This window comes from Tupaia chinensis, unplaced genomic scaffold (assembly GCF_000334495.1).
Source record: "Tupaia chinensis unplaced genomic scaffold, TupChi_1.0 Scaffold000544_1, whole genome shotgun sequence".
NCBI lineage: Eukaryota > Metazoa > Chordata > Mammalia > Scandentia > Tupaiidae > Tupaia > Tupaia belangeri.
Genome location: NW_006160056.1, coordinates 3,649,907 through 3,668,726, shown reverse-complemented (window position 1 = coordinate 3,668,726; position 18,820 = coordinate 3,649,907). Strand labels below are relative to the sequence as shown.

Below are 18,820 nucleotides of genomic sequence, written 5' to 3'. Positions count from 1 at the left end.
TATTACTAATTCAATCATATCACTTGATTTTGGTCTATGCAGGGTATTTCTTCCTGGTTTAATCTAGGTATATATTATTTGTTCAGAAATTTGTTTGTTGGTGTATAGTTGCTCACAGTATTCTCACATGACCTTTAGTATTTCTGTTATATCGTTCTAATGTTACCTCTTTCACTGCTGATTTTATTTATCTGATTCTTTTCTGTTTTTCTTGGTTATCTAGATAATATAGTGACAGTTTTGTTTGTCCTCCCTCCCAAAAGAAAACTGTTTTGTGTGTGTGTGTGTGTGTGTGTGTTTATTCTCTATTTCATTTACTTTTGCTATTATCTTTATTATTTTCTTGTAGTATTTTGGGGGTTTGTTCTTTTTTTTTTCCAGTCAGTTCCTTGAGATTTGTTGCTATTTGCCATCTTTTTTTTCCCCATTGTGAGCACTGATTACTATGAACTTCCATTTTATAATTGCTTTCACTGTATCCCAAAGATTGTGAAGATTTGTGAGTTCATTCTTAGTGATTTCATTATCTCTTCTGATTTCAGTCTTAACTCCTTCAGTAGTTTGAAGTTGCTTGGGAGTAGATTGCTTAGTTTCTATGTATTTGTTTTTTTTCAAGGCCTCTTTCTATAGTTGATTTCAAGTTAGTTCCACTGTGCCAAAAAAATTGCCAAATAAAATTTTGGTATTTTTCAATTTGTGTATTTTTGTTTTGTGTAATATCATGTGTTCAGTCTTTGAAAATATTCCATCTGGATGAACAAAGTGTGTATTTTGTGGTTGTCAACTGAAAATTTCTACATATGTCTGACAAGACCATTTGGTTTCTGGTATTATTTAGTTCCCATGTCTCTATTTTTTTTTTTTTTTTGAGAGAGATTTTCACTGTAGGGCGCGTGCACTCGCCAGACAGACAGAGAGAGACATAGAGACAGAAAGCGAGAAATCACCCCCCAGGGGGGATGGTCACGCCGCAATCCCTTCTCCTCCATTCTCCTCTCGGGATCTTGGGCACGCACGCACACGCGCCCAGCGTGAGTTTTAAGCCACCGGGTCCAGGACACAAACCGCGGTCGACTACGTGGGAGTCCAGCGACATAGCCATTACGCTAACTGCTGGTTCCCTGTCTCTATTTTTTTTGTACATATGATTTATCCAGAGGTGACCATGTGGTGGTGAAATCCCCAAAAATTAGCATGTTGAAGTCTATCTCCCCCTTTAGTCTAGTAATCTTTCAACTATATAATTGGGTGCTTCAGTGTTGGGTGCATAAATATTTGTGTTTTATGTTCTGGTGAATTAATCCTCTTAGCAGTATACAGTGTCCTTCTTTGTCTTTTCTTAGAGTTTTTGTCTTTAAGTCTATTTTATCTGATATTAGTATTGTGACTCCAGTCTTTTGTTGGTTTCTGTTTGTATGGAAAAATCTCTTTCAACCCTTCACTTTAGTCCATGTATTTCTTTATTAGTGAGATGTGTTTCTTGTAAGTGGCATATGGAAGGATCCTGTTTTTTTGTTTTACTTTGTTTTCCATTCAATGAGTCTGTCTTCCTTTTATTTTTCTGATATATTACCCTCTTCAGTACTTTTAGAAGAGCTGGTCTAGTGTTGGTAAATTCTTCCAGTTTTTAGTTATTTAAGAATGATTTTGAAAGACACCTTCATGACTCCTGAGAACTAGTCATTTCAGGGGAAACAGAGAAATGAAGATTTTCCACTGATAATTCAGCCTCCAGCACACAAACTCATGTGGTAAGAAAACTTGCAAAGCTACTGTCTCTGTATCCGTCTTTGTCTCTCTCTACCTCTGTCTCTGTCTTCTCATTTTTTTGTAATTTTTTATTTTTAAAAAATTTTTAAGGCAAAACATTTTCTGGATTTTCTGGCCCCTCCTTTCCTTTTATCTTGTTAATAAATCCCTCTCCCACTCCCAACCCAGGAGATGCAAGGGAACAGGCCTTCTTGAAGACACCTTCATGGCTCCTGAGAACTAGCCATTTCATGAGGTGCACAAGTGCACTATGCGGTTTTCTAATTTTTACTTTTTTTAAATATAAATTTTTTCAGTTTTTGTTTTCATTTTTTTTAATTAGTTTTTTTTTCTTGCTGTATATTCTCTCTCTGTGTTTCCTTTTCTGCATGCTCCTCAATGCTCAGATTGAACTTCAAGTTTGGGAAGAATCACACCATCCATCAGACTACTAGAAATCACAGCAGGGCCACAAGAAACATGGGAAATCAGGAAAATACTCTTCCTCCACACACAGTTCAATGGAAGTCATGGAAATGTCTGATAAAGAATTCAGAACATTCATAATGGCAAAGCTAACAGAGATGGAAGAGAAGAGAGACAAGGAACTGCTGAAGAGGAAGGAGAAAGAAGTTGTTGAGTTCCAGGAGGTGACGAAATTCATGCAAGATCTAAAAGAGGAATTTCACACTTTACAAAAGAATCAGATGGAACTGTTAGAGATGAAGGCTATAATACAGGAAGTCAAAATCTCCCTTGAAAGTATTAAAAGCAGACTAGATCATATAGAAAATAGAATCTCAGATGTAGAAGAGAACATTGCTGGCCTATAAAAATCCACCACAAAGACTGAGAAAATTGCCAAAAAATTTGAGAATAATATATGAGAAATTCTAGATACCATCAAACATCCAAAAATCCGGATAATAGGCATGCCAGAAGGTGAAGAGACTCATAAGGGCATTGATAATCTATTCCATGAAATCCTGTGAGCAAACTTTCCAAATCTAGAGAGGCACTCAGCGATCAGTCCCAAGAAATACAAAGGACCCCAAATAGAATCAACCCAAGAAGATCTTCTCCAAGACACATTGTAGCCAGATTGACCAAAACCACAAAGACAAGATACTAAGGTTGGCAAGAGAAAAGCAGCAAGTTACCTACAAAGGATATCCCATCAGACTAACTGCAGACCTCTCTCGGAAACAATGCTAGCAAGGAAAGAATGGGAAAATATATTCAAAATGTTAAGGGAAAGCAATTACAACCAAGAATACTGTACCCAACAAGATTATCCTTCATATGGAAAGAAAAGACAAGAGCATTCTCAGATAAACAAAACCTGAAAGAATTTACCAACACCAGACCAGATCTCCAAGAAGTTCTTAAGGGAGTGGTATGTCATGAAAATTAAATGCAGATACAGAGAAATAAGTGTTCAATAACTAAGAAAATGGCCAACTTAATTGTAGGGACAAGTCTGGAGTTGAATATTATATCCCAGAATTCAATCGGGAAAATCGAACCACAACATAAAGATAGATTAAGTACAAGACTGAACCAGTGAAATAGCATTCTGTGACTTGACTAAAATATTGCTGCTTTTCTTCTAGGCTTTGTTGTCGGTTTTAAGAGTTTTTGTCCTGTCTGGAGTTGTCAATAGGTTTATGTACCTACTGTTTGAACAGAAAACTAACCTGTTTCTAGGCTTTAAGTTTCAAGAAAATTTCCTTACAAGTTCAAAACTGCTTTTCTTAAAATTACCAGTTAAACTTGGTATTGAAAGTAGATTACTTATGAAATTGTATGATCAACAAAATGTAGGGGGGGGAAGGAATTGAAGACAACTGTAGACAACAGAGACAGTGTGACAAGAGGATGGGAAAGGGCAACGGGTCAGACAATGGGGTGCATATATATATATATATGAAACTAGAAATGGAAAATTATTGATAACATGCATGATTAAGCCACTATGCAGTTTAATCTAGATGGGAAACCACATTTGGTATGTTGTGACAATGCTTAGGGGATGAATGTAAATTGATTAATTTTAAAAAAAAGTTTCAGGAGAAAAAAAAACACAAAAAACATTTTTATTGAAATTTTTAAAAAGAATGTGTATTTGATGGCTGCAATAAGCTATATAGCCCCAGCTAGGTGCTACTTTATAGTATGGTCATTCTACTCACTGAGGTTTATGCCTAAAGTCAGACTTGTGTTCATGTATATGTATATATCAGCTGCACTTGCTATTGGAAAAATTTAGACTAAGTTAATTAGAAAATCAATTAAATGGGGGGAACAGACATAGAAAGCAACCATGGATACAATAGACAATATGGGAGAAGGGTGGGACACAGCAGAGGGTAAGAAATAGGGAATCCAGGATGGCAAAAAAAAAAAAGGTGAAATATGTAGGAAATAAGAAATGGAAAATTATTTGTTGATAACACATATGTTGATTTCCTTGATTGAGTCAAGATACAGTGTATTCTGGATGGGAAATCTCATTTTGTATGCTGTAATGATGTATAGTAAATTAATGTAAATAAATAAATTTAAATAAAATTTTTAAAAGAAAATATAAAAAATAAATTAATTTGAAAAATCAGACATCTGAAGCAAATGTGATAAAATATTTACATCTATGAAGTCTGAGGAGTGGGGACACTGATGCCTGTTGTATTCTTTTTATACATTTTAGTGTGTTTAAAATATTTCAAAATAAAAATTTAAAGTAGAAAATAAAAAGAATGATTTTATTTCTCCTTCCTATTTAAAGGATAAACTTGCTGCATATAGTAGTTTGGGTGACAATGACTTTTTTTTTTTTTCTTTTAGTGTTTTGGACATGATTCCCCTTCTTTCTTGACTACATGGTTTCAGTTGAGAGGACTGATGTTAGCCTAATAGGGTAATCTTTGTAAGTAACTTGATGCTTCTCTGTGCCTTTTTTAGAGTATATCTTTGTCTTTATCAACTTGGCTATGATGTGCTCTGGAAATGGACCTTCTTATGTTGACTGTATTTGGTATTCTTCATATTTCCTATATCTACTATCTGTTATTCATATTTCCTAGCTCTACTATCTGTATGTTTCTCTCAATTTGGAAAGTTTTCAGGTAATATTTTATCAAAAAGATTTTTCAATACTTTCACCAGTACCTTTGCCTTCTGGAATACCCACTGTGCACATACCCAGGTGTTTGTGTCTAGTATTTCCTGTATCTATTTTTGGGGGGGTTATATTTTTCATTCACCTTTTTTGTTTGGACTGTCAGCGGCTTTGTCTTCCAGGTCAGAGATTCTTTCCCATGGATGGCCTAATCTGTTAAATCTTTCAAGGGAGATTTCGATTTCTTGTGTTATCTCCAATTCTGTTTGATTCTTTTTTAGGGTATCTTTTTATGGAATTCCTCCTTCATGTCATGGAATGACTTTCTCATCTCCTGGAATTGATTGTACTCCCTTGCATTTTACTGAGTTTCATCATGACTATCTTGAATTCTTTTTCAGGCATTTCCATGAATTCATTTGCATTGTCTTTTGTTGGGGACAAGTTATTGTGCTCCTTTAAGAGTTATTACCTTGTTTTTTACTTTTTTGTATGTTTCTGTACTGGTTTTCAGGAATCTGTTGAAGTACTCTACTCTTCCTAATTTTTGGAATGGGTTCTATAGTACCAGAGGAGCGAGGGTGGGGGTGGACAGCCCTAGGTCCCAGGGGTGTCCCTGGCAAAAGGCCATGTCTTCTATATCAGAGCAGGGATTGTACATAATAGATTTTACTGAGGTTTAGAGAAGCTGTATTGTGGGTGGTGTCAGTTGGACCAAGTAACCATTCTCTTGGTGTAGTGTCCAAATTCTTCAGTCTCTGTTGGGGTGTGGGTCCTCTCTTTTGAGTCCTCCACTCCTTCTAGGCTATAGAAACCTGATTATAGTTTTGGAGCTTCACCTACTCATTGAACTGCAAGGTGTGGCTCTCTTGCCTGATTGCACTGGAGGTAAGGTAGTCAGTCCAATTTTTTTCTCCTGAAGCTGTTTATTCTTTCACTTCCCTAAGATGTGTGTTAGCTCTGTGCTGGTTTCCTTGTTCTTCTGTGGGTGAGAATGCTGGAATCCATGGTGATGGTCTGGGGTTCTGAGTTCTCTCATTTTGCTTCTCCAGAAGGGATTCTGGGAAGAAGTCATTCAGAACTTCAACAGCTTCAGGGAGATGACTCCTCCCTGTTTTTAGAAGTAGAAGCCATGCATCGTGTAAGTTTTTGCTGGCCTGGTTTCTCTCTGTGTGGGCTGGTTGTGGGCAGTAGCCACTGACTGGGTATCTGTGGTCAGTGGAAGTCACAGTAGGCCCTCTTCTCAATCAGTGGCCAAGTTCTCCTGATTTATCCCAATCTCTCTGGTCCAGATGCAGCCAGGGACTGAGCCAGGGTCCTGAGCAGGGAGGCTGAATGTAGAGTAGTACCTGGTACATGGTGGGCACAGGTACTGGCAAGTGGAATGGGTACTAGCTAGGGAAGGCAACATGGGCATACAGTCTGTGTTCAGCAAGAAGATAGTACCCTATATATATTGTTAAATGTTTGTCTACTGAATGCACTTGAAATTTTTATTAAGATTCATTGAAACTACAAGCCATTTGGGAAAAATTGAGAGATTTCCAACATTAAATCTTCCAATCTTTGAACATAAAGTGCCACTTTATTTATTTAAGTCTCATCATCTTGAAGCAAAATTTTACTATTTTATCTAGAGTTTTAAACATCTCTTGCTACATTCATCTCTAAGTTCTTAATATTTGTTGATTATATATTTTTAGAAATTTTCACGTTGTTTGTTGCTGCTGGACTTAGTTCAACTTATTTTTGTATACCAATTTTTGCAGTGAGCACACTTTAAGTATCGTACTCACTTTTAAAAAGTTGTAGATTTTTAACCATTTTCTACAAATACAATTATATTATCTGATATTATCAGTTTTGACTTGAAAAGAATTGATAGAAACCCTCTTTTCCCAATCTAAAGATTAAGTATCCAGAGATTCACATGTTTACTGCAGATGTTTAGTAGAAACCTTTAATTAGATTGATAAAGTGTCCTTTATAACTTAAAAGCAATTTCAACACGAATGGATATTTAATATTTAGCAAACACTTTTTCTGCATCTAAAATGATTAAGTCTTCTTTAATTTAATTATATGCTGGGTCATAGTAATTGACTTTCTAATGTAAAAACAACTTTGAAATCCTGTCACACACTTGACCAGTTCATGATGAATCATTCTTTGCTGGAACTGCTAGTACTTGCTTAAGATTTTGTATCTATATTACTAAGTGAAATTGGTCAGTATTTTCCTTTCTCAAACTTCATTTGGTATCAGGTATATGCTGGTCTCATAAAATGAGTTACAGAGCATCTTTTTTCTTCTATTCTCTAGAAGTGCTTAGTGTAAAACTATTAATTTCTTGACTATTTGGTGGTACTCATCAAAAAAGCTGGTTAGGCCCTCAATTTTCTTCCTTGGATTATTTTTAATTTAGTTCAATTACTTTAATGTCCATAGACTATTCTTTTATCTATTCTGGTAAGCAATATTTTTCTAAAAAATACACCTATTTCTTCCTCATGTTACAAATTTATTGGCAATAGGTTGTTCAAAATATCATTTAATGTCACAATAGAAATTGGGAAGTCCAAGATCAAGGTGCCAGAAGATTCAGTGTCTGATGAAGGCTCACTTTCTGGTTCAGGAACAGTTATCCTTTCATTGTGTCGTTATATGGTGGAGGAGCCAGATGTCTCTTTAGTTCCTCTTTTATAATGACATGATCCCATTCATGAGGGCACTGCCTTCATGACCTAGTCACTTCCCTACTTCCTAATAACACCACATAAGGGATTCAGTTTTAACATATGAATTAAGATGAAGCACAAACATTCAAATCACACCAATAACTAAAGATAGAAGTCGTTTTACTTGTAATAAATGTTTTATGATGTGAATGAGTTTACCATTTCATTTTCTCTTTAATTTATAAATCAACTGAAGTACAGGAAAAACTTTTAAAAAAATTTTTGAGAGAGATTTTTTTTTTTCTATAGGGTGCATGCACTCACAGAAAAGACAGAGACAGAAAGTGAGAAATCACTTCCCAGGGGGAATGGCCATGCCTCAATCTTCTTCTCTTGGGATTTTGGGCACACATGCACACACATCCAGCCTCAGTTTCAAGCTGCTGTGACAGAGGCCATACAGCTAACACAGGCAAAACATAAAGAGCTATCTCTCATGCTTAAGCAAGGCTTGGCTGAGAAAAAGCTGTACGCTAACAGCTCAAGGTTCCAACTGTGTTTGCAGTGCTGGTTTGCGCTTTCAATCTCCGTGCCATGGGCTTTACTGTCATCACGGTACCCCGTAAGGGTGAAATAACATCCCCAGCCTTACTGTAACTTTTACAATTAATAATCCTAAGAGAATGAGTATCCCTAAGGCAGAGGTGAATGGGAATTAGACTCACCCCACCGGCCTGGAAAATAACAATAAACAATACTGAAGTCCCTCTCAGGTTCACATGTACATAATAACCTTTCGGTTAGTCATTAAGCTGCTCACAAGACCTCAATTCCTTCCCCATGTGAGCAAAAGGCTCACCCTCTTAGCTCTAAATTACCCCAGAAACAATATAGATGTTCCATTTTAGTATATATTAACCATGTCTTTACTTAATCAAATAAGATTTCTATCTAGGCCTTTGTAACCACAATCTGATACCGCCCCGACCTGGGACTGAAGTTACCAAGCTTGCTGAAAACCCCCTCATTCAAAAGGCCCTACCCAGCAATCAAGACCTAAGAAAAACTGTACCGGACGAATGGACTCTCTTGCCCTGAGCTGTAACTGCTTTTACCTGATCAGACAAGAACGGTACATCATGTGTTATGATTATTGTTTCCATGTTTTAAATACCCTTTTCTTTAGAGTAAAATCTTTTACATCCTCCTCACCCCTCCAACCCTTGTAAACATCCCTCAATAAATATGTATAATTACTGGCCATAGATGCTGCAGTCTTGAGCGTGCTCTGACTGTAGTCGGCTGAGAACATGCTAAACAGCATCGAGGTCTCAGTCTGATTTTTCTCACCTGTGTCGCCTCCGTCAGGTCAGCCCACCCAGGCTGGAACAGGCCTCTGGCACTGCTGGGTCCAGGACTTGAACCATGGTCAACCACATGAGAGTCCACCACCTTAACCACTACATCACCTGCTGACACAAGAAGATGTTTTTAATCTCCCTAACCACTGGGCAAAAAGTGAAATTCTCAAGATAACTATAAATTATTTAATTTAAAGGACCATCTACTATTATCTTAAAGCTTCTCTTTAATCTTTCATTGTGAATTAACAGTGACTGAGGGAGAAGGGGATTTCCAAAACAATAATCAAGTACATATTAAAGTAGAAATAAAGCTTTTATAATTGTTATATATTTCATAATAACTTTGTTGAAATTCTACATTTATCATGATATACCTATCTGATGAAGCAGAAGAAAAGCTATGAGGCTAATGCTTGAACAAGAACAGCAGTTAAGGGGGGCCAGCAGGTGGCATGGTGGTTAAGGAAGCTGGGTTACAACATGGCCAACCACAGTTCAAGTCTTGGACCTGGTTGGTTGTTTTCTCACTTTCTTTCTCTCTCTCTCCCCCTCTCCCTCTCTGGTCAAATTAAAATACACAAAAGTAAATAAAGTTAAATAATTTTAAAAAATGAGTAGCACTTATGGGGCCAGTAGGTGGCACAGAGATTAAGGTGCTGGATTCCCATATGGCTGACTATGGTTCAAGTGCTGGACCTGGTGGCTTGCTTTCTTATTTTCCCTCTTTCTCTCTGGTGAGCACACATGCCCTGTAGCAAATTTTAAAATAATAATAAATAAAAGTATATAAATAATTCTTTTAAAAGTAGCATTTAAAACAAATTTACATATAAAATATTTTCAGTAAATAAAATTCCAGAAGTTTGTCCATTCTAAGCCATTCTTTTATTCCCCAAATCAAATTTCATCCAGCAAGTACTGTTATACCAATGATGTTATAAAGTTTTTGAGTTGTCTATTACTGATCCTGATCCATATACTGCATTCATAACATCAAATGATAAAATAATCTCATTAACACCAGGTATCATGAAAGGCTCAAAGCTGAAATAATACCTTTTAAAAAAACAGTGACAGCTAAAATTAAGTTACTCTGTATTTTACATGTTTTGTTAAGCTTTATTGTGTACACTAAAATTTTGATTTGGTAGACTCAGTAATACTAAATTGCTTATTCGGTTTAGTGGCTTCTTGCATCAACTTTTGTAAATGTCCAATTTGTTCATCACGGAAGTCATTAAGTTTTTCTTCTGAAAGGAAGGTGCCAAAAAGTGCTTTTTCAGTTGAATTCTGTCTTTTTTCATTAGCTTGTTGCCACAACACTGCTGCATACACCTAGTAAAAGGAGAAAAAGAAATAAAGGCTATAATGTTAAAATAATACCTATGTTCAATAATTTAATGTTGGAGGACTTAAAGAATTGTAATTCTAAATAACTTATTTTTCTCTATCACTAAACCTTCTGCATTTGCCTATAAAGAAATAAACAACATAGTGTGTCTTTATATTCAGAGATAATTTTAAATACAAGGGAACTTCAAAAAGTTTGTAGAAAAATAGAATTGAAGTCTGAGTTTATATTATGATGTAAAAACAAACTTTGAAATTCATGCAGTTTTTTTCAAAATATGTGTTTATCATGAAATTTCTGAAGACCCCTTCAATGTATTAGGTTGTTAGACAAGTCATGACAAATTTTATCTATGTTTGTCTATGCAAAAAAATGTGTCATGACTTGTCTAACAACCCAGTATCTTATTTTTAACACCATACATTATAACAGACTTTTAACAATGTTATTAACCTGGAAACTAGTGAGGAAGGGATGGTAGGCATATAGATAGGCTTGAGGAGAATACATAAACCACCCAAAACCATATGTAAAACTGTGTGTGTAGAGAAGTGTCCACATACTTCCGGGGCCATGTCTTTCATCAGCTTTTCAAAAAGGAGCTCTAAGACTTAAAAATTGGTCTTAAAATTCATTAACTACATTCTCTTGTTTTCAATGAAAAACACACTAGAGAGACCATTTTAAACCTTTACACCTTCAACATGTTACAACTACCAAAAGTTGTTACATTTTGGGGACCAGCAGTTAGCGTAATGGCTATGTTGCTGGACTCCCACATGGTCGATCACGGTTCGAGTCCCGGACCCGGTGGCTTAAATTCACACTGGGTGCATGTGCTTGTGTGCCCAAGATCCCAAGAAGAAAATGGAGGAGAAGCTATTGCAGCGTGGCCATCCCCCCTAGGGGGTGATTTCTCGCTTTCTGTCTCTCTGTCTCTGTCTTCCTGGTGAGAACACGCGCCTTATAGCAAAAAACTCTCCAAAAAAAAAAAAAAAAGAAAAAAACTTATTTTTCATGTAATTTCGTTCATGTTCAGTCAGCACACCAGCCTAATATTCTAACCCTCAGAATATAGACAAGTGCTATTTTTTTCTAAATACTCATGTTAAAATTAATCTTTTTAGCAGTCAGAAACTATAATTGTATTTCTGTTCATGAAATTAAAGATTACATGTACACTCAGGGTAAGCGAATGAATTTGTTAACTCTGAATAATGCTGCTAACTCAGCCTAGCTTGAGATATCTCAGTTTTTCGTAATTGCTCAATTGCTAGCATCGCCAAAGACGCTTTCATTTTCATTCTAAACCATCACTTATATTGGAAATTATAGTATCTTTATGTTTTATAAAAATTTATTTCATATAAGAATAAAACAAAAACACCATACATATTATAAACTGTATTTATTCCACCTCTAAGTATATATGCCTTAAAGCAGTTTCTCAACCTTAGCATTACTTTGGATAATTTGGGCAACTGTTTTGGGGTGGATAGGAGTCTATTTGTGCATTACAGTATGTAGCAGCATCTCTAATCTAACCATTAGCTACCAGTAGCACCCTTCCCTTAAAACTTGACAATCAGGGGACAAGTAGATGGTGTAATGGTTACATCACTGGACCCCCATGTAGTTGACGGCAGGTCAAATCCTGGACCTGGCAACTTAAAACTCACACCAGGGTTGTGTGCGTGCATGCCCAAGATCCAAAGAGGAGAATGGAAGAGAAGAAATAGTGGCATGGCCATCTCCCTGATGGGGTTATTTCTCACTTTTTGTCTCTCTGTCTCTCCAGTGAACACATGCACCCTAGAACAAAAATCTCTTGCAAAATAAATAAATAAATAAAACTTCATAATCAGGGCCAGCAGGTGGCATACTGGTTTAGGCACTGGACTGCCACATGGCTGAACACAGTTCAAATCTCAAACCTGGCAACTTGCTTTCCCATTCTCTCACTCTCTCTCATGAGTGCATGTGCCCTGTGGCAAATTTAAAAATTAAATAAAAATTATAAATAAAACTTGATAATCAGAACTATCTCCAAACATTGTCAAATATTCCCTGATTGAAAACTACTATCCTAAGAAACTTTTAAATGTGAACAAGTAACATACACATGAATGTGCATTCTTGTTAAAGCAATGTGTTCTTGAAACAAATCGCTGGAAATCAATTATACACCAATAGGAGTAACAACAAATATACTGAAATGAATTCAGTATACTTCTGAATAAAGTATCAGCAATTGACCTAAATGTCCATGTGCCAAAGTGGATGAACCTGAAAAAAAAAAAAAAAAAAAAAAAAAAAACAACTCAAAAAGTACTTACAGAGATGAAAAGTTGATACTGAAATTCACATGAGAATGTCAGAGCCACAAACAATCTTGAACAAGAATAACAAAATTAGATGACTCCAACTTTCCAATATCAAAACTTATAACAAAGCTACAGTAACTAAACTGTGTGGAACTGGCATTAGGATAGACACCTAACATCAAGAGAAGTGATCTGAGGGCCAGCAGGTTGTATAGTCCTTAAAGTGTTTACTCCCATATGGCTGATCACAGTTTGAGTCCCAGACCCGGCGGCTTGAGTGCCCAAATTGTGGTATGGCCATCCTTGGGGGTGGGAAGATCCATTTTCTCATTTTCTGCCTCTCTGTCTCTCTCTGTCTCTCCGGCAAGTGCATGCACCCTATAGCAAAAAATCTCTCTTAAAAAAGAGAACTGGGAACCAGCAGTTAACGTAATGGCTATGTCGCTGGACTCCCACGTAGTTGACCGCGGGTCAAGTCCGGGACCCGGTGGCTTAAAACTCACACCGGGCGCGTGTGCATGCGTGCCCAAGATCCCGAGAGGAGAATGGAGAAGAAGGGATTGCAGCGTGACCATCCCCCCGGGGGGGTGATTTCTTGCTTTCTGTCTCTCTGTCTCTCTCTGTCTGACGAGCGTACAAGTCCTATAGCAAAAACCTCTAAAAAAAAAAAAAAGAGAGAGAGAGAGAGAGAAGTGATCTGAGAATGCAAAAATAAACTTTTGTGTGTATGACAAATTGGTTTTCAATAAGTGTCAAGTCTATTCAATGGAGAAATAGACTCTTCAAATGGTGCTGAGAAAACTGGATTTTAATTCCACTTTTAATATTTTACTTTTTTTAAAAGAGTGATCTAAAATAAATACTGCAAAATGTCAATGTTTGTTAAACCTGGATGGTAGACACACTAATGTCGTCTCCCTCTTTTGTTCTTTCCTATATTTTCAGATTTTTTAAAAACAATTTATTTGTGGGACCAGCAGTTAGTGTAATGGCTATGTCGCTGGACTCCCATGTAGTTGACCTCAGTTTGAGTCCCGGACCTGGTGGCTGAAATTCACAGTGTGCATGTGTGCCCAAGATCCAGAGAGGAGAGTGGAGGAGAAGGGATTGTGTCGTGGCCATCCCCCCTGAGGGGTGAATTCGGGTGACTTCTTACTTTCTGTCTCTCTGTCTCTCTCTGTCTTCCTGGTGAGCACATGCATCCTATAGCAAAAACCTCTCCCCCCAAAAAAATTATTTGTTAGAGGATTATTTTACACTTTTTAATTGTCAGAGAGCATGTGCACCGAGAGAGAGAAAATAGCACTCTTTTTTTTTTCTTTGGAGAGGATTTTGCTATAGGGTGTGTGCATTCGTCAGAAAGACAGAGAAAGACAACAAGCAAGAAATCAACCCCCAGTGGGGATGGCCACGCCGCAATCCCTTCCCCATTCTCCTCTCAGGATCTTGGGCATGCACACACACGTGCCCAGCATGAGTTTAAGCCACCACAGCCAAAACTTGAACAGCTGTCGACTACATGGGAGTCTAGCAACACAGTCATTATGCCAACTGCTGGTCCCGAAAATACCAGTCTTAATGGGGCACAGTCAAGCTTCCTACAATCCTTTTTCTTCCCATCAGGATTTGGGACATTCACACATACCCAGCATGTTTTTATAAGCCAGTGGTGCTGGGATTCAAATCATATCAGCTATGTGAGCTACAACTCCCAGGGCAGAGCACTGATCTACTGCACCATATAATAGCCAAACATTTCTCATAATTTTAAACATATATTTAGGTATGTTTAACTTCAAAAGTCACTTGAAGTATAATTCATAATAATTAAGGTGACAATCTAATGTTTTTCTAGGAGACTACAAATACATTTAACACTTGCATAACAGATGATCAATGAATACTTAGGGTAGAAAAGAAAGACTACTGGGACCAGCAGTTGGCATAATGGCAATGTTGCTGGACTCCCATGTAGTCGACTGCGGTTTGAGTCCTGGACCTGGTGGCTTAAACTCACTCTAGGTGCGTGCGTGTGTGCCCAAGATTCCGAGAGGAGGATGGAGGAGAAGGGACTGTGGCTTGGCCATCCCCACTGTAGGTTGATTCCTTGCTTTCTGTCTCTCTCTGTCTTTCTGGAGAGCGCACATGCCCAAAGAAAAGACTATTACAAAAAGAAAAAAATTAAAGTCCGCCTACTGCCACTAACCATGGCTTACTGGTCTTTGCCACCCATATACTTTTTTTTTTTTGGAGAGATTTTCACTATAGGCCGCATGCGCTCACAAGACAGACAGAGAGACACAGAGACAGAATGCGAGAAATAACCCCCCGGGGGGATGGTCACGCCGTAATCCCTTCTCCTCCATTCTCCTCTCGGGATCTTGGGCATGCACGCACACGTACCCGGCGTGAGTTTAAGCCACCGGGTCCTGGACGTGAACCGTGGTAGACTACGTGGGAGTCCAGCGACATAGCCATTATGCTAACTGCTGGTTCCCACCACCCATACACTTTTATTAACTTCTACCTGAAGTTATAAGGGACAGACTTTGCTCCCAGCCCCAGATCACAGACACGCACATGCCCATGATCTCTGTACTTAAACCAGAAACCTTCCCATATGGGTTTGCCTCACAGAACATCACATTCTACCACTGCACCAACACTTGTCCCTTGCTCATGTAGTTTTAACATTTCTGCCCAAGCAAGATACAAGAAAAATGGCAAAATAAATAATAATCAAACATGAACCCAGCATTCCCAATTCAAAAATCCAAAATGCTTCAAAATCTGACTGCGTCCTCACATGATACCACAAGAAGAAAGATTTCTCATCTGACCTCTGAGGCCATGTGCCCCCAGATGACCTTCATATGATTATCTCAGTCAAAATACTATACTACATATTACAGAAAATTACCATCAAGATATGCGTATGATGTATGAAAAAAAATTAACAATAAATTTTATGTTTACATTTGGGTTCCATCACCAAGATCTCATTATACATATGCTAACATTCCAAAATAAAAAACACAAAAGAAAAAGAAAATCAAACACTTCTAGCTTCAAATATTTTGCATAAATATTTTGAATCTGTACCAATTTGAGACAGAAATCTGGAGGTGCCCAAATGCAGAAAGATGCAACAATAAAATATGAATTTTCTTTTTTTTTTAATAATTATTTATTTAGGGGCCAGCAGGTGGTGTAGTGGTTAAGGCACTGGACTCCCATGTGGCCAACTGAGGTTTTTGTTTTTAAATTAATTAATTTATTTTTGTATATACATTCAATCACATTGTTTAGCTTACAATGTGAGCATTTCAATATGTGAACATTTCTCCCCAGTCCCGTTGGTCAAAATATCTTCAACCGATAACACCACACCTCCCCATCCCATCAATGCTCTACCTCCGTATCCCTTCTCCAAATGTCCTTTGTTAGGCCCCATTCCACACACACCTCGTCTGGCATTCACACCCATCTCTTGTGTTTGTACAAACGTTAGTCAATCAGTTTCAGTCATAGGGCACAGACATTCGGTATATGTTAAGTGGGGACATACAATGTCTGAGGCTTGATTCCCATGCCCAGTAGCTTAAAATTCATGCCAGGTGTGTGTGCGTATGTGCTCAAAATCCTGAGAGGAGTAGAGGAGAAGGGACTGTGGCATGGCCATCCTCTCTGGGGGGTGATTTCTTACTTTTTGTCTATCTCTGTCTCTTCAGCGAGCACACACACCTTATAGCAAAAATGTGTCCCTTGAAAAAAAGAATTATTTATTTATTATTATTATTTATTTGACCAGAGAAAGACAGAGAGGGAAAGTGAGAAAAGCAAGCTGCCAGGTCCAGGACTGGAACCACAGTCACCAACATGGAAGTCCAGTGCCTTAATCACCACACCACCTGCCAGACCCAAAATAGGAATTTTCTAACTAGATCATCCTGCTAAGAAAATGTATTTGAAGAGGGAAAAAACTCAGAGAATGAAAAAATACTATACACAAAATACAGACTCCTTTGATCTTTTTTAAACTGTGGTCAAATTGGCCTCTATGAATAAAGCAGGCCAGAACATTAGAAAACTACTATGATTGAGCTTTTAAACTAAAGAAAATGCACAGTGCTGCTTCAGGTTACATTAAGCAGCTACTTCAGGAAGCAGGAAGCCATCAAAAAGAGATGCTTTAAGGATGGAGAGCATATATGCAGTGGGCTGAATGTCTCTCCCAAAGATAGTAGGTCCTAATCTCTGGAACCTTTGTGTATGAGAGATGTCATGGGCTGCATGATGTCTCTCAAGGATCAGGTCCTAATTCCCAGAACCTATGAGTGTTACCTTATAAAATAAAGGTTTTGCAGATTTTATTAAGAATTTGTGGATAAGATTATGCTCCTGAGCTATCATGGTAGGCTTTAAGAACCAGCACAAGTGTTCTTATAAGAGAGACTGAGACAAATCAGACATTGACAGAGGGGGTGATGTGAGGATGGAGAGCCTGGAGGGATACAGCCATAAATCAAGGAATCCTACATCTGTCTGGAAAAGGCCTTGTGTGGATTTCTCCCCTAGAGCTTCCTGAACTAAGAAAGAATAAATTTTTGTTGCTTTTAGCTATCAAACTGTAGTAATTTGTTATAGCAGCTACAGGAAATTTAATCAGCGGTGAACTACAAAAAAATCTTAAGAAAGTCTCCTAATGAAACTAAGTCTTCTGGTCTTCCTACTTTACTAATTTAAATGTGTTACTAGAAGGCAAACTAAGTGTAGCTTACTAATTTTGTTATTCACCAGGTTTTGAAAAGGCAAAGGACCTATACAGTATCAGTTTATCACCACGTGATAGGGCACAAAACAAGCTTTTACATATTCACAGGCATATAAACTATATCCAGTGTCTTCTCTAACCATAACTAAGTTAAACTTGATATTAATTTCAGGAAAAATAGACAAATGCATAGAAACAAAACACTAAGTGATTTAACAACTACTGAAGAAATTAAAATTGAAATCATTAGATTCATGGAACCCAACAATAATGAACACACGAGTCTCCATAATCTATGGGACACGACAAAAGTAATCATAAGAGGGAAGTTCATAGAAATCAGTGTACATAAGAAAAAGATGGAAATGTAGCAAATGGACAACCTAACATCATGCTTCAGGAAGTTAGAAAAACAACAACAACAAAATGCAAAAATCTTAGGAGAAAAGAAATAATAAAGATTCAGGCAGAAGTAAATAATATAGAAAATAAATTAAAGCAAAAGCTTGTTCTTTGAAAAGATAAACCATTAGCTAGACTAATTAAGAAGACAGAATGGAATCAATAAATAAAATTCATAATAAAACATCAATATTACAAAAGATACAATAGAAATACAGAACATCATTAGAGGATACTATTAGCGATTATACACCAACAAACAAGAAAAACTTTGATGAGATGGACAAATTCCTGGGCACACATAATCTACTAAGATTGACTCAGGAGGACATTGAAAGCCTTAATAGACCAATAACAAGCAATGAGATTGAATCAGCAATAAACCATGAAAAGCCTACTCCCAATAAACAAAAGTCCAGGTCCTGCTGGATTCACTTCTGAATTCTACATAATGTTTAAAGAAGAGTTAACCCCATTCTACTCAAATTATTTCTAAAGATCCAAAAGGAAGGAACTCTCCCAAATTCATTCTATGAAGTCTCCATCACCCTCACCCCCAAAAACAGATAAGGACACAACATGGAAAACTACAGACCAATATCTCTGATGAATATAGACACAAAAATTCTCTGTAAGATAATAGTAAATTGTATCCAACAGCACATAGATTATTCACCACAACCACGTAGGCTTTATTCCAGATATGCAAGGGTGGTTCAATATACACAAAACCATAAATGTAATACACCATATCAACAGAAAGATAAAAACCTTATGATCATGTCCATCAATGTAGAGAAAGTATTCAACAAAATATAGCATCCCTTCATGATTAAGACTCTCAACAAAATTGGCATAGAATCGTCATTTCTCAACACAGTAAAAGCCATCTATCAAAAACCGATAGTTAACATTATACTGAATGGGGAAAAGCTCAAAGTTTTTCCACTAAAAACTGGTACAAGGCTGGCCACTTTCTCCACTCCTTTTCAATATAGTGCTGGAAGTGCTAGCCAATGCAATCAGAAAGAGAATAAAATAAGGGGTATTCAAATAGGGA

At 37.2% G+C, this 18,820-nt stretch overlaps 1 protein-coding gene across 1 annotated transcript in view; it reads right to left on the bottom strand.

Moving 5' to 3' along the window:
- Window positions 1-9,775: 9,775 nt before the first annotated feature.
- Window positions 9,776-18,820, bottom strand: part of SDHAF3 (succinate dehydrogenase complex assembly factor 3) — an 81,255-nt gene continuing 72,210 nt past the window's right edge. Inside the window, exon 2 of the mRNA XM_006157506.3 lies at window positions 9,776-10,244. Within this exon, the coding sequence (XP_006157568.1) occupies window positions 10,041-10,244 (204 nt within the window). The 3' untranslated portion in view covers window positions 9,776-10,040. The remainder of the gene's footprint in view (window positions 10,245-18,820) is intronic.